Here is a 12,320-nt window from a genome sequence, read left to right on the forward strand (position 1 = left end):
TGTTTTATTAAACTGGTAATCTATTTTCTCCTGGTTCCAGTACATTAGGTTATGAAACTTGGCCAAATGGTGGCAGAAAGCCAATGAAGCCTTAGTGCCATTTTTAAAAGTTCCGTGGCCAATAGATAGTCAAAACAAATTTTTCTAGAGGGAGATGAGCCCACAAAATAATGTTTCCTAAAAAGACATTGATAATATTCACCCCTAAAGATACGAGAAGGGGTCAAAACTATAGAGACATCCTTTAAAGTTGCACTTTTCAAAGCCAAAACAGTGACAGGTCATATTCTTGACAAGAATAAATCATAAATTTTTAAATCAATCATAACATTAATGATAAATATGCCCAGTAAGAAAGCTAAATAAGTTTTTGGCAAAATTCCTTTATCAAAAGATATATTTTTTTAAGATTTTATTTATTTATTCCTGAGAGACACAGAGAGAAGCAGAGACATAGAGGGAGAAGCAGGCTCCCCACCGGGAGCCCAATGTGGACTTCAATCCTTGGACTGGGATCACACCCTGAGCCAAAGGCAGACGCTCAACTGCTGAGCCACCCAGGCATCCCAAAAGATATTGTTAAAAAAATAAAAGATACTGTTGAACATTGCATAGAATCAATGGCATACAAAGTGGATGAGCACATTGTTTGGAGTTGTCGGGGGCTGCTGGAGAAAGTCATCCAATCATGCTGGGCCCTGGAAACCCATCTCACCACTTTCCCTTCATTTTCATTGATCTGATGAATTAGTTGCCTATTTTTGCATAACAAATTACCCCCAAACATAGAAAATTAATACAACAAACATTATCTCACAATGTTTATGGGCCAGAAATTTGGGACCATCATAGCTGGGTGGCTTGGGCTCAACGTTTTTCATGAAGTTATAGTCAAACTGTCTGGAGGGGCTGCAGTCTCATCTGAAGGCTTAACTGAAGGATCAACTTCCATGCTCCACTCATGTGACTGTTGGTAGGTCTCAATTATTCTTGGACTACTGGATTTAAGCCTCAGTTTCTAGCTGGCTATTAACCCCAGATCTCCTTCAGTTTTGTGCCATGTGGGCCTCTCTTCCAGGCAGCTTGCAACACGGCAGCTATCTTCCATCAGAGTGAATGATCGAAGAGAGAAAGAATCAGTTTAAGAATAGGATTATCAGGGGGATCCCTGGGTGGCTCAGTGGCTTAGTGCCTGCCTTCGGCCCAGGGCGTGATCCTGGAGTCCCGGGATCGAGTTCCACATCAGGATCCCTACATGGAGCCCATTTCTCCCTCTGCCTGTGTCTCTGCCTCTCTCTCTCTCTCTCTGTCTCTCATGAATAAATAAATAAAATCTTTTCTTTTTTTAATTTATGATAGTCACAGAGAGAGAGAGAGAGAGGCAGAGACACAGGCAGAGGGAGAAGCGGGCTCCATGCACTGGGAGCCTGATGTGGGATTCGATCCCGGGTCTCCAGGATCGCGCCCTGGGCCAAAGGCAGGCGCCAAACCGCTGTGCCACCCAGGGATACCTAAATAAATAAAATCTTAAAAAAAAAAAAAAGGACATAAAAAAGCTCAGGCAGAAAATCTCTCATTTCTTCTCTCCCTCAATTTCTTCCCTTTAACTTCTTTTCCTAGCATATAATCATGTTCAAATATATCTTACAAAATTTTTATGCTGAGTGTTTTATGGAGGTATAATTTACATATAGTAAAATGTAGAAGTAGGATGTATACAGCTCAATGAATTTCAAAAGATAGACATAGTCATTTATCACCTATATCCTTTTTCAATTCACTGAAAACTGGTTTCTATCCCCAACCCATGGCTGAAAGCCATAAAATAGCCTCTTAAAATCCCTTTACAGCTTTGGGTCCCCTTTTCAGTTTGCTGCCTGCCTCTCTGGCTTGTGGTTCTCAGTCTCCATCATGAACTCTTTAGCTTACTCCTTAAATGGAGGAATCCCACACTACTTCTCATTCTACAGTGTCTCTGGGTGACTTTATCTGTTCTCATGACTTCAACTACCCTCTCTGTGCATTTGCCTCTCTAATATCTATAGCTCTGATCTCCTCCTGGATGTCGACTTTTATGTTAACTGCTTCTGGACATCTCCACTTGGATGTCCAGCAGACATCTCAAAATTACTGTGTCCCAAATGTCACATCTCCCCATCCTCACTACTCCCCATTAAAGACTTGTTCTTTCTCTTATGTTCCAAATCTGTATAAAAGGCACCATCCAATCACAAAAATAAGAGATCTAATTGTTATTCTTGATTCTTCCTTCTCACTTGCCAAATCCAATTAGTCACCAATCTTGTTATTCTACTTTCTTAATATCTCTCTTATTCATCCACTTTCTCCAACCCCACTGTCACTACCTTGGTTCATGCTACTTATGCTGATTGTTGCAATGAACTCCTAACCAGTCCTTCATCCTGTAGTCTTTCTCCCATGTCTTGCCTCACTCCAAACACTTCTCCATACTGCAGCCTGAGTGATTTATTCAAACCATAAAATTTTTAATTTATTTATTTATTTATTTATTTATTTATTTATTTATTTATTCATGATAGACATAGAGAGAGAGAGAAGCAGAGACACAGTAGGAGGGAGAAGCAGGGTCCATGCCGGGAGCCCGACGTGGGACTCGATCCCCGGACTCCAGGATTGCACCCTGGGCCAAAGGCAGGCGCCAAACCGCTGAGCCACCCAGGGATCCCCCTCAAACCATAAATTTGATGATGTTACTTCCTTATGTAAAACTTTTCAGTAGGTCTTCCTGACTTTCAGGATAATGGCCAAATTCTTTAGCATGCTACAAAAGGTATTTTGTGTTCTGGTCCCTGCGTACCTCTCCTGCTGTTCTTACTCTCCTCATGTTTGAGAGTACATAGTTCCCTGAATGCTCCATGCTCTTGCTTTTGTGTAAGCTTCTTCCACTGCCTGAAGAGTTCTCCAGGGCAGCCCTGGTGGCTTGGCGGTTTGGCGCCGCCTTCAGCCCAGGGCTGGATCCTGGAGACCTGGGATCGAGTCCCATGTCGGGCTCCCTGTTTGGAGCCTGCTTCTCCCTCTGCCTGTGTCTATGCCTCTCCCCCACCCCCCCCCCCATCTGTGTGTCTGTCATGAATAAATAAATAAAATCTTAAAAAAAAAAAAAAGAGTTCTCCATCTCACTCCAACACCTTTTATTTCTCCTTGCCTTTCAAATTAAGCTCATGCATCAGGTCCTCTGGGAAGCCTCCACTGCACTTCTACTTGCAGTCTTGCCATCTAATTATGTATCTGTCGCTCTCACCAGACTATGAGTTTCCTGGGGGCCTTCTTACTTATCTTTTTACTCCCAGAATATTACATGAAAGAAACACTCAAAGAAAGTTGTTAAATGAATGAATGGAGATACTAAGGCCCGGGAGGCTTAGCCTGCCCAGAGACAGGTGGATCAAGCCAAACTCTAAGGATAAGATTGTCTTCATTCAGATCTTGGCCACATTCTGGTGGCCCAGAATATGTGCTCAAGGCTGAAACAGGATTTATCAAAGTAAAGAGCAGAAGACATAGCCCTAGTCCTTGAAGAATTTTCGGTATCATTTGCAGCAGAAAAAAAAATAAATAGAAGCTATCTTAGTGAAAGGAAACAAATAGTTAAGGTATAACTGTCAGCCTATAGAAACTCAAGAGAGGAGGAAGAGTCTTTCAGGCTCTGTCAAAGGACACTTTCTCCTCTATCAAAGGAGACTTCTGAGGGATGCTGGGCCACAGCTGGGCCGGTGTGGCAATGTGAAGGAGGAAGCATAATGTCCAGCACAAACTAGAAATGGGGTTAGGTGTGGAGTGCTTTCTTCCTGTGAGCTTACAGTCTTGAGGAACAGACAGACTGAGCAAGAAATAACTGGGATGAAAAGAATCTGGTAGGAAGGAATAGGACCTAGAGAAATTAATATAAGCTGAGTCGATCTGGAAAGGCTTAATGAAGTTCCCCTGCAGTTCTGGAGCGAAAACAGTGTGTCTTATGAAAATAATTCAGATATGTAGTGATTCCAGATTCTAGGTAAAGACATAAAGCCTAAGGCATTACATATCCCAAATATGGGACTCTGACATGCTATCTTCTCTGCTCACGGGACTGCCAACCTTCCCGACATATAACTCTTTAGACCCCACCCCATCACTATGGCATGTCTTATATTTTCTTTCGTACATAGCCTGGTGGTCTGCCTGAAGGAAACATCTTTTTATAGAGATTAAGTCAGATTCACTTGGCTTTATTTATTTATTTGAAAGATTTTATTTATTCATGAGAGACACAGAGAGAGAAAGAGAGAGAGAGGCAGAGACACAGGCAGAGGGAGAAGCAGGCTCCATGCAGGGAGCCTGATGTGGGACTCGATCCCAGGACTCCAGGTCAGGCCCTGAGCTGAAGGTGGCGCTAAACCGCTGAGCGCCCCCCCTCCCCCCCTTCCCGGGCTGCCCCTTCACTTGGCTTTTCAGAGATCAACCACTCACTAGCTGCATGATCCTGGGCCAATGGGTTAACTCTTTTTTTTTTTTTTTAAGTTTATTTTTATTTGTTTAAGTAATCTCTATACCCAATGTGCAGCTTAAGTTCATAACCCTAAGATCAAGAGCCTCATGCTCTTCAGACTGAGCCAGCCAGTTGCCCCAAGTTAACTCTTTTTTAAAAATTTGTCATATTTTGGGATCCCTGGGTGGCGCAGCGCTTTGGCGCCTGCCTTTGGCCCAGGGCGCAATCCTGGAGACCTGGGATCAAATCCCACGTCGGGCTCCCGGTGCATGGAGCCTGCTTCTCCCTCTGCCTATGTCTCTGCCTCTCTCTCTCTCTGTGTGACTATCATAAATAAAATAAAATAAATTTGTCATATTTTAAAAAATATTTTATTTATTTACTTATTTGTGTATTTGAGAGAGAGAGAATGGTGGGGAGGGTAGAGGGAGATAAGAATCTTGAGCAGACTCTGTGCTGAGTGTGGAGCCCCACATGGGGCTCAATCTCATGACCCTGAGATCATGACCTGAGCCAAAATCAAGGGTTGGATGCTTAACTGACTGAGCCACTCAGGCTCCTATAAGTTAACTCTTTTTTTTTTTTAATCCTCAGTTTTCTGGGTGTAAAGTGGACTAGAAGATCATTTTCATCATTTGAATATTAAACATGTTAATGAGGCTGTTGGATGACAAATGGTAAGTGGACAATGAATGTTAATAATTATTAAAAACAAGAAGTGGGTTCAGACTGATGTCCAAATACACAGAAAGTCAATCTGTCATAATAGCTGAACCCTGGTTCATCGCTTCTGTACGAATCAAATGTGTCTACCCCCAGAAGCAAAGTTGACTCCATTCTTTAAAAAAAAACCCTATTCAAAATAACCATGATGACCTTCCCAATGAAGGAAGTGGTGGGTGGAAGGGGAAGGTTCCTGTATAACCCTGCTAGGAAGGGAAGTGGCCCAGGAGCATCAAGTCAAACCAGTGCGCGGGTCACACTGAAAGCCTAGTTCTTCCCTGATACCACCTTCCAAAAGGATCCTGTGTGGGTTTGCTGGGAGGACACATCCATCCCAGCCTTCCTTAGCTCAGGTCAGGGGCAAAAGAGATGAGACTTTCTGCCTACTAACCCAATGGCCATGGACATCAGAGAGTCTGATTTTTAAAAGATGCAACAACTCTGTGTTAACAGTGGGTGTCAGGCAGAAATCTCATTCTCCTAAATTAAAGGTGCCTTCTATGCAGAGAGATTACTAGAAGTCACTCAAATCTTCCTGGGAGGTTTCTGGGGAGCTCTCTTAAAAAGTCCTGGACAGCTGCAGGAACAGCCTTCTGAGGTGGTGTGTGTGTATATGCAGTGGGGGTGGGGAGACACCAATTTCCTGTTTGGCCATTCTGCTTTGGCTAAAAGCAGAAAGGGACTCTGTTTTGTTCTATAGGTTCTTAGAGAGGAGAGAGTATGTTGTGAATGTGGAGGTCTTGTGGAGGAAGGATCAATCATGGGGCTGATTTTAGGCTCTCCTCTGACCAGGGCTTATATCTTCTCCATCACTGATGAATTTGCCTTTTGACCTCTTGCATTTTATAATAAATAATAGAGAAACTGAAGCCTTCTAGAAAGGCTCTATCTCTGCTGTTTTTTGTTTTGTTTTGTTTTTGCCACGTCCCATTTACTTCTGTTCTGTATTTCCCTTGCATCCGAATAAACCAAAGAACCTACCTTCCCACTCCAAGGGGGAAGCAAGAAAGTTAATCATTTTCTGAGTTTCGTCCTAGGCCCCCAAACACCTGATAACATCTAAAAAGTACTGGATCCCAAACATGTTCCAGGACATTAGCTTCGAACAAAACTCATCTGATACTGGCATCAACACCCTCTACCTTCAATCATTTATGAAATAACACCTATTGTTCACCTGACACTTGCCTTCGATCAGACCCTAGCCTGGATTCCTGAAGGAACACGTACCCTGAACCCCTTTCCAGTGTAAATTCCTGAACCCAAGCGAGGAAGAGACTCACTCACTTTTCCTGACTCTCCCAGACACTCTGTCTGCTATATCTATCACTTACGCTATTCAGTAAACTCCGTTCTCACTTCCTCCTGGCTTCTGTTTTATTTCTATCCTGCACATAGCCAGAGACCCTTTTGGCTGGTCCTAAAGGACCCCCTCTGGGTCCTCAGATCTGGCCTGCCTCCAACAACTTGATAGTTTAAAGGATCTTTTTGGAAATCTGTTGAGGCAGTAAATCACCACTGGAAATGTGGTTTGTGTAAATCTGGATTTGAATATAATGTTCTCCTAATGCAACTGCATTAAAAAATATGATCATTAGTGATCATTTATACATGCACTCAAGTAAAAAAAACTTACCTAAAGGCTGCTATGTAGCCTGTCTTCTAGGTGCTGGTGGCTGAAACTGCATGATTAGGCCACTGCTTCCCTCAATTCGTTTGATCTGACATTCCTTGCTAATCCCTCATCCTACAATTCAGGCATTTGCAAAAACTTGCAGCCCCAAGATATGACAAAGGGGCTAATCAAGTGAGCTCTGAAGCCAAGCTGCTCTACTCCTTCCAAACTGTTTGATTCTGGACAAGTCATTTTAAAGTGACTTAACCTCTCTGCACCTCCATTTCTTTACCTGTAAACAGGCATTGTGGGACCTAGGGGCTTCTATGGAGATAAAGTGAGCTTAGAATATGAACTATGAGACTAGAGCCTGACACTTAGTAAATAATGATCATCATTATCATCAGAATGTCCTTCCGTTTGGAGGCCTGACAATCCTACTTTTGTCAGATTCTGTTTCAGTGGGAAGGCCACACAGACCTCCCCCAAGGCAGAGTTAACATCTGTTCATTAGTTCTACTCCTGTATTTTATATGTACTTTTATATGACCTTTATTACATAGAAGTTTGATTGCATTCAAATTTCTGAATCAAAAAGAAGTCTTCAGGGCCTGACATGATCGGAAAAGAGAGTAATCACTATAGGAGAACTTCTTGCTTGTCTAGAAGATGGCTTACCAAAGAACAGACTCCTCCCTACAGAGAACACAGTGCTGGTGACCAGAGGGGAGATGGGTGGGATGAATGGGAGAAGTAGGTGATGGAGTTCAAGCATACACTTACCATGATGAGCACTGAGTAATATGTGGATGTGTTCAATCACTATACTGTACACCTGAAGCTACTATCCCACTGCATGTTAACTATACTGGAATTAAAAAGAGAAAGAGAGAGAAAAAAAAAAAGAAAAAAGAGTAGCTCATTAACTCATCTGAGTGTGTCACTAGTAAACTTGGACTGAACTGGTGAAGGAATATTTTCAGGGTGGAGTGCTTCCTGTCCTGGCCCTGCCTATAACCCATTTGTCAACATCCTGCCTCCCAGCCCGCACTATTGACTGGGCTGCCTGGAGAATGATGCCTGATACCAGCATTTCTTCTTGGCTGGGAGACTAACCACAGGGAACTGCTTTCAGTTCCACAAAAGGCTTCTGGGCCTTCCTTACCACGGCTCTTTCTGCCTCCAGCATTTTCCACCTCTCCCTTCTCCCTTTTGCTTAGTGGCTCTTCCTTCCATCTTCCTCTCTCTTTTCTGATCTCCTGAGATAGATTCCATTATTTTCCCAGGTGGCCGCTCAGCTCCTCATGCTGGCCCATTCACGACACTTACTACATTTTATTGTAACAATTTCTCTGGCTTTTCTGCTAACTTGCAGGTTTCACAAGCCAGGAACTGTGGCTAGAAGACTAACCCCAGGCACAGTCCCTGACCTATAGGTGATGTGTAGTAACTGGTGCTAGGAGCAAATGTGAATGAATGAATGAATGAACAGAAGGAGTAAATGCTTGGTAGCAGGCACCCACCTGTGTCATTGTCTTTTTATCTTTCCAAGTGATTCTGTGCACTGTGGGGCTTTAAAAAAAAAAAAAGAAAATGAAAAAAAAAAAAAAAAAGGCCTCAGCATCTCTCAAGGAAAGGAAGAAAATTGATCAGGAGACCAATACCTGAAACATTTAGGATTACAAACTAAAGACTCAGCATCTGAAAGTTTTCTCCCACTCCCTTCAAAATCCAGCCCTTTTCAATTCAACATGTTTTAAGAGAAAAAAAGTTGGGCAGCCCGGGTGGCTCAGCGGTTTAGCACCGCCTTCAGCCCAGGGTGTAATTCTGGAGGTCCAGGATTGAGTCCCATGTCGGGCTCCCTGCTTGGAGCCTGCTTCTCCCTCTGCCTGTGTCTCTGCCTCTCTCTCTCTCTGTCTCTGTGTCTCTCATGAATGAATAAATAAATAAAATCTTAAAAAAAAAGAGAGAAAGTAAAAGAAAAAATATATATAGACAAATGCTTTAAGGTCAGAATGTTAAGTATGGTTCTCTCTAAGTCTATGTTGACTGACACGGAGGCCACTAGCCAGAGAGGCCACTGACCACTCCAAAGGAGGCTAGTTCAGGTTGACATGTACTGCAAGTGCAAGACACATTCTAGATCTTGAAGGCATAACATGAAAAAAAGAATTTAAACTATTGGTCATATTGTAGTCATATGATTATAAGTTGAAATGATAGTTGTTGTTGTTGTTGTTCTTCTTCTTCTACTACTTCTTTTTTCATTAATTAGTAGGCACCACGACCAGAAAGGGGCTTGAACTCACTGCTTCAGGATCAAGAGGAACATGCTCGGCCATGCATGAGCCTGCATGGCTCAGCGGGTTAAATGTCTGCCTTCAGCTCAGATCATGATCCCAGGGTCCTGGGATTGAGTCCCACGTTGGGAGTCCCTGCACGGCAGGGAGCCTGCTTCTCCCTCTCCTTCCCACTTGTGCTCTCTCTCTCACTATCTCTGTCTCTCTGTCTCTCTCTCTCTCTCAAGTAAATAAATAAAATTAAAAAAAAAAAAAAAGAATCTCATGCTTCACTGAGTTAGCCAAGTGCCCTAGTAGTACTTCTGATATATTCAGTTAAATAAAACACACTCAATTTGATTTCACTTGTTTCTCTTCATTGTTTTTAATAGGGCTACTAGATAACTTAAAATGGCATTTGAGGGGCACCTGGGTGACTCAGTGGCTGAGTGTCTCCCTTTGGCTCAGTTCAAAATCCCAGGGTCCTGGAATCAAGTCCTGCATCAGGCTCCCCACAGGGAGCCTGCTTCTCCCTCTGCCTGTGTCTCTGCCTCTCTCTGTGTGTCTCTCATGAATAAATAAAATCTTTAAAAAAACAAAAAGGCATTTATGAGCACGTAGAGGTTAGTTTGCAAGCGGGATCAGGTGGTTACCTCCTTTCTGCTCAGAGCTGCTTTTTTTTTTTTTTTTTTTTTCCAGTCCTTTCCTGGTCTGCTGGTTGCGCTTGAACCCTGGCATTTTCTTCACTGCCTTTGGTGTGACCTCCAGGGCTGGGACTTTGGTGTGGCAATAGGGTCTGCTCCATGTGTCCTGACCTTGGGTCCTGTTTGCCCAATTACTTACCACAGCCCTCAGTTTTTGTCTCTGGCCCTGGCCTGTGACCTGACCGTAACACTACACAGTTCCCTTTGGGCTCTGGTTTGGTTGTGGTTTTCTCTGTGTTCCCTGCATGTGGGAGTTTGGCAAAAAGAAACGAAATCTGTTCTTCAGGCAGTTATTTTGAAATCCCTATTGGAAAATATCGATAGATGAAAAATATAGTATAAAATGCTGCAAGTTGATCATTATAATAAACAACTTGTCAACATATACAAACTTGTTTCCCCTCTGTTCTCTTGAGTTCACGAAGATTGATTCTCCCACAAAGCAACCATTTGGGTAGAGGGTTGAGTGAATCAGTTGGACCACATAACTGTTCTGAGTCTTCAGCTAACTTTCTCAGCCATGTCCAATGAGTTCTTTCACTTCAGAAAGGTCAGCTCAGTCCTCTGGCTTGAACTTACTTCTTCTTTTTTTTTTTTTTTTTAAATTTTTTTTTTTTGAATTAACTTTCTATGTCAAGTTAGGCTTTCCCAATCATGCCAACTTTAAAAGTCCTTATGCTTATACATGTGAGTGGGAAGGAGAATAACTCTAAATAAACACAAATTTCAAGCACAAATGTGTCTTCCAAATCTTTACCTGGGTGCCAAGGGAAGTATTTCTCCTCCTCGTTACCATTAACTTTTCTGCCTGCCTGTGGTATACGGGCCAGTAAGCATTGGTGCTTTGGAGTGATACGACCTAGGTTTTTTTTTTTTTTTTCTTTTAAAGATTTTATTCATTTGTTAATGAGAGACAGACAGAGAGAGAGAGAGAGAGAGAGAGAGAGAGGCAGAGACACAGGCAGAGGGAGAAGCAGGCTCCGTGCAGGGAGCCTGATGTGGGACTCTATCCCAGGTCTCCAGGATCAGGCCCTGGGCTGAAGGCGGCGCCAAACCGCTGAGCCACCCCGGCTGACTGATGACCTAGGTTTAAATCCTGGTTCTGTCACACACTAGCAGTGTGATTTGGGGCAAGTCACTGAACTTCTCTAAGCCTCAGTCTTCTCCTCTATATATTGGGGATAACATCATCTCATGGAAAACACATGGCCCAGAGGAGCTGTTTATTACATTATTAGCCACTGACCAGGGGCCTCACTCCTCCCTTTCCTGCTAACATCTACCACAGCTGCCTTTGGCTTAAAAAATTATATATATCGGGGTACCTGGGTGGCTCAGTGGTTGAGTGTCTACCTTCGGCTCAGGATGTGATCCTGAGGTCCTGGGATCGATAGGGTCTGGCATTGGGCTTCCTGCAGGGAGCCTGCTTCTCCCTCTGCCTATGTCTCTGCCTTTCTCTCTGTGTCTTTCATGAATAAATAAATAAAATCTTTAAAAAATTATATATATCATATGTATACACATATGTATCTTTCCTGACTTTTAGAAAGAAAAATATGCCCCACTTGACTCTCTTTTTGGTTAATGCCTTACTTTCTTCCTCATTCCATAGTCAGATCTTAGATGGTGAATAGCTTACTGCCGTCCTTTCTTTCCCTTCTTCCCAACCATGTATCATCTGCTCTGGCACTAGCGTGATCCTCAAGATACCACTTCAGCAGTGACCAGTCGGTTGGCAACCCCAGTGGTGCCCTGTCCATCCCTGTGCTTCCTGACTTCACTCAGTGCTCACTGCCCCTTCTTGAGATGGTTTTCTTGTCCTGTAGTTCTAATGACCACCAGAAATTTCCCAGACAGATCAGTGTCCCTATAAACTCATGGGCACTGAGTGATCCGTTGTAATCTCACCTCCTCTACTGGCTATCCCCTCTTTAAAATGCTAAATTGCTGGAGACTTGAGACTAGTCCTCCGTCTTCAGACCTTCCACCAGCCCCTGCTCCCTGCCCCTCCCCCACGGGTGACATTCCTTCTCATTGGCCTGTGGTTACTAGGAGCCAGCACCTGCAGCCACACCACAGCCAACTCCTCCCCTCCAGCTCACAAGCGGAAGTGGCTTCCCAGCTAAAGCAAGACCCTCCACCTCTACCCTAGAGCCCTCCCTTAGGCCTTCTGGGCACCTTTAGGGGAAAGGACAGATCATTAGTGATTTGCCTTCAGCCTTTCCCACTCCACTATGTCCTCCCAGCAGCATTTAGGATCTCATCCATCTTTATTTTTAAAAATTTGTTTTAAATATTTTATTTATTTATTTGACAGAGAAGAGAGAGAGGGAGCGACCAAGTGAGAGAGCGCATACAAGTAGGGAGCCCAAAGAAGGACTCAATCTCAGGACCCTGATATCATGACCTGAGCTGGAGGCAGATACTCAACATACAGAGCCACCCAGATGCCCCAGGGATCTCATTCATCTTTAAAAAATTATATTTTT

The 12,320-nt window shown here is 43.4% G+C and overlaps 1 protein-coding gene across 2 annotated transcripts in view; it reads left to right on the top strand.

Annotated features, from left to right (window-relative positions):
* ZNF592 (zinc finger protein 592) overlaps positions 1-12,320 on the top strand; it is a 77,899-nt gene that overhangs the window by 5,521 nt on the left and 60,058 nt on the right. For both annotated transcript variants that reach the window (XM_038532911.1, XM_038532910.1), the window contains one exon: positions 5,105-5,187. In XM_038532911.1, coding sequence (XP_038388839.1) covers positions 5,159-5,187 — 29 coding nt within the window. In that variant the 5' untranslated portion in view covers positions 5,105-5,158. Of the gene's footprint in view, positions 1-5,104; positions 5,188-12,320 lie in introns of those variants that run through there.

This window comes from Canis lupus, chromosome 3 (genome assembly GCF_011100685.1).
Source record: "Canis lupus familiaris isolate Mischka breed German Shepherd chromosome 3, alternate assembly UU_Cfam_GSD_1.0, whole genome shotgun sequence".
Taxonomy (NCBI): domain Eukaryota; kingdom Metazoa; phylum Chordata; class Mammalia; order Carnivora; family Canidae; genus Canis; species Canis lupus.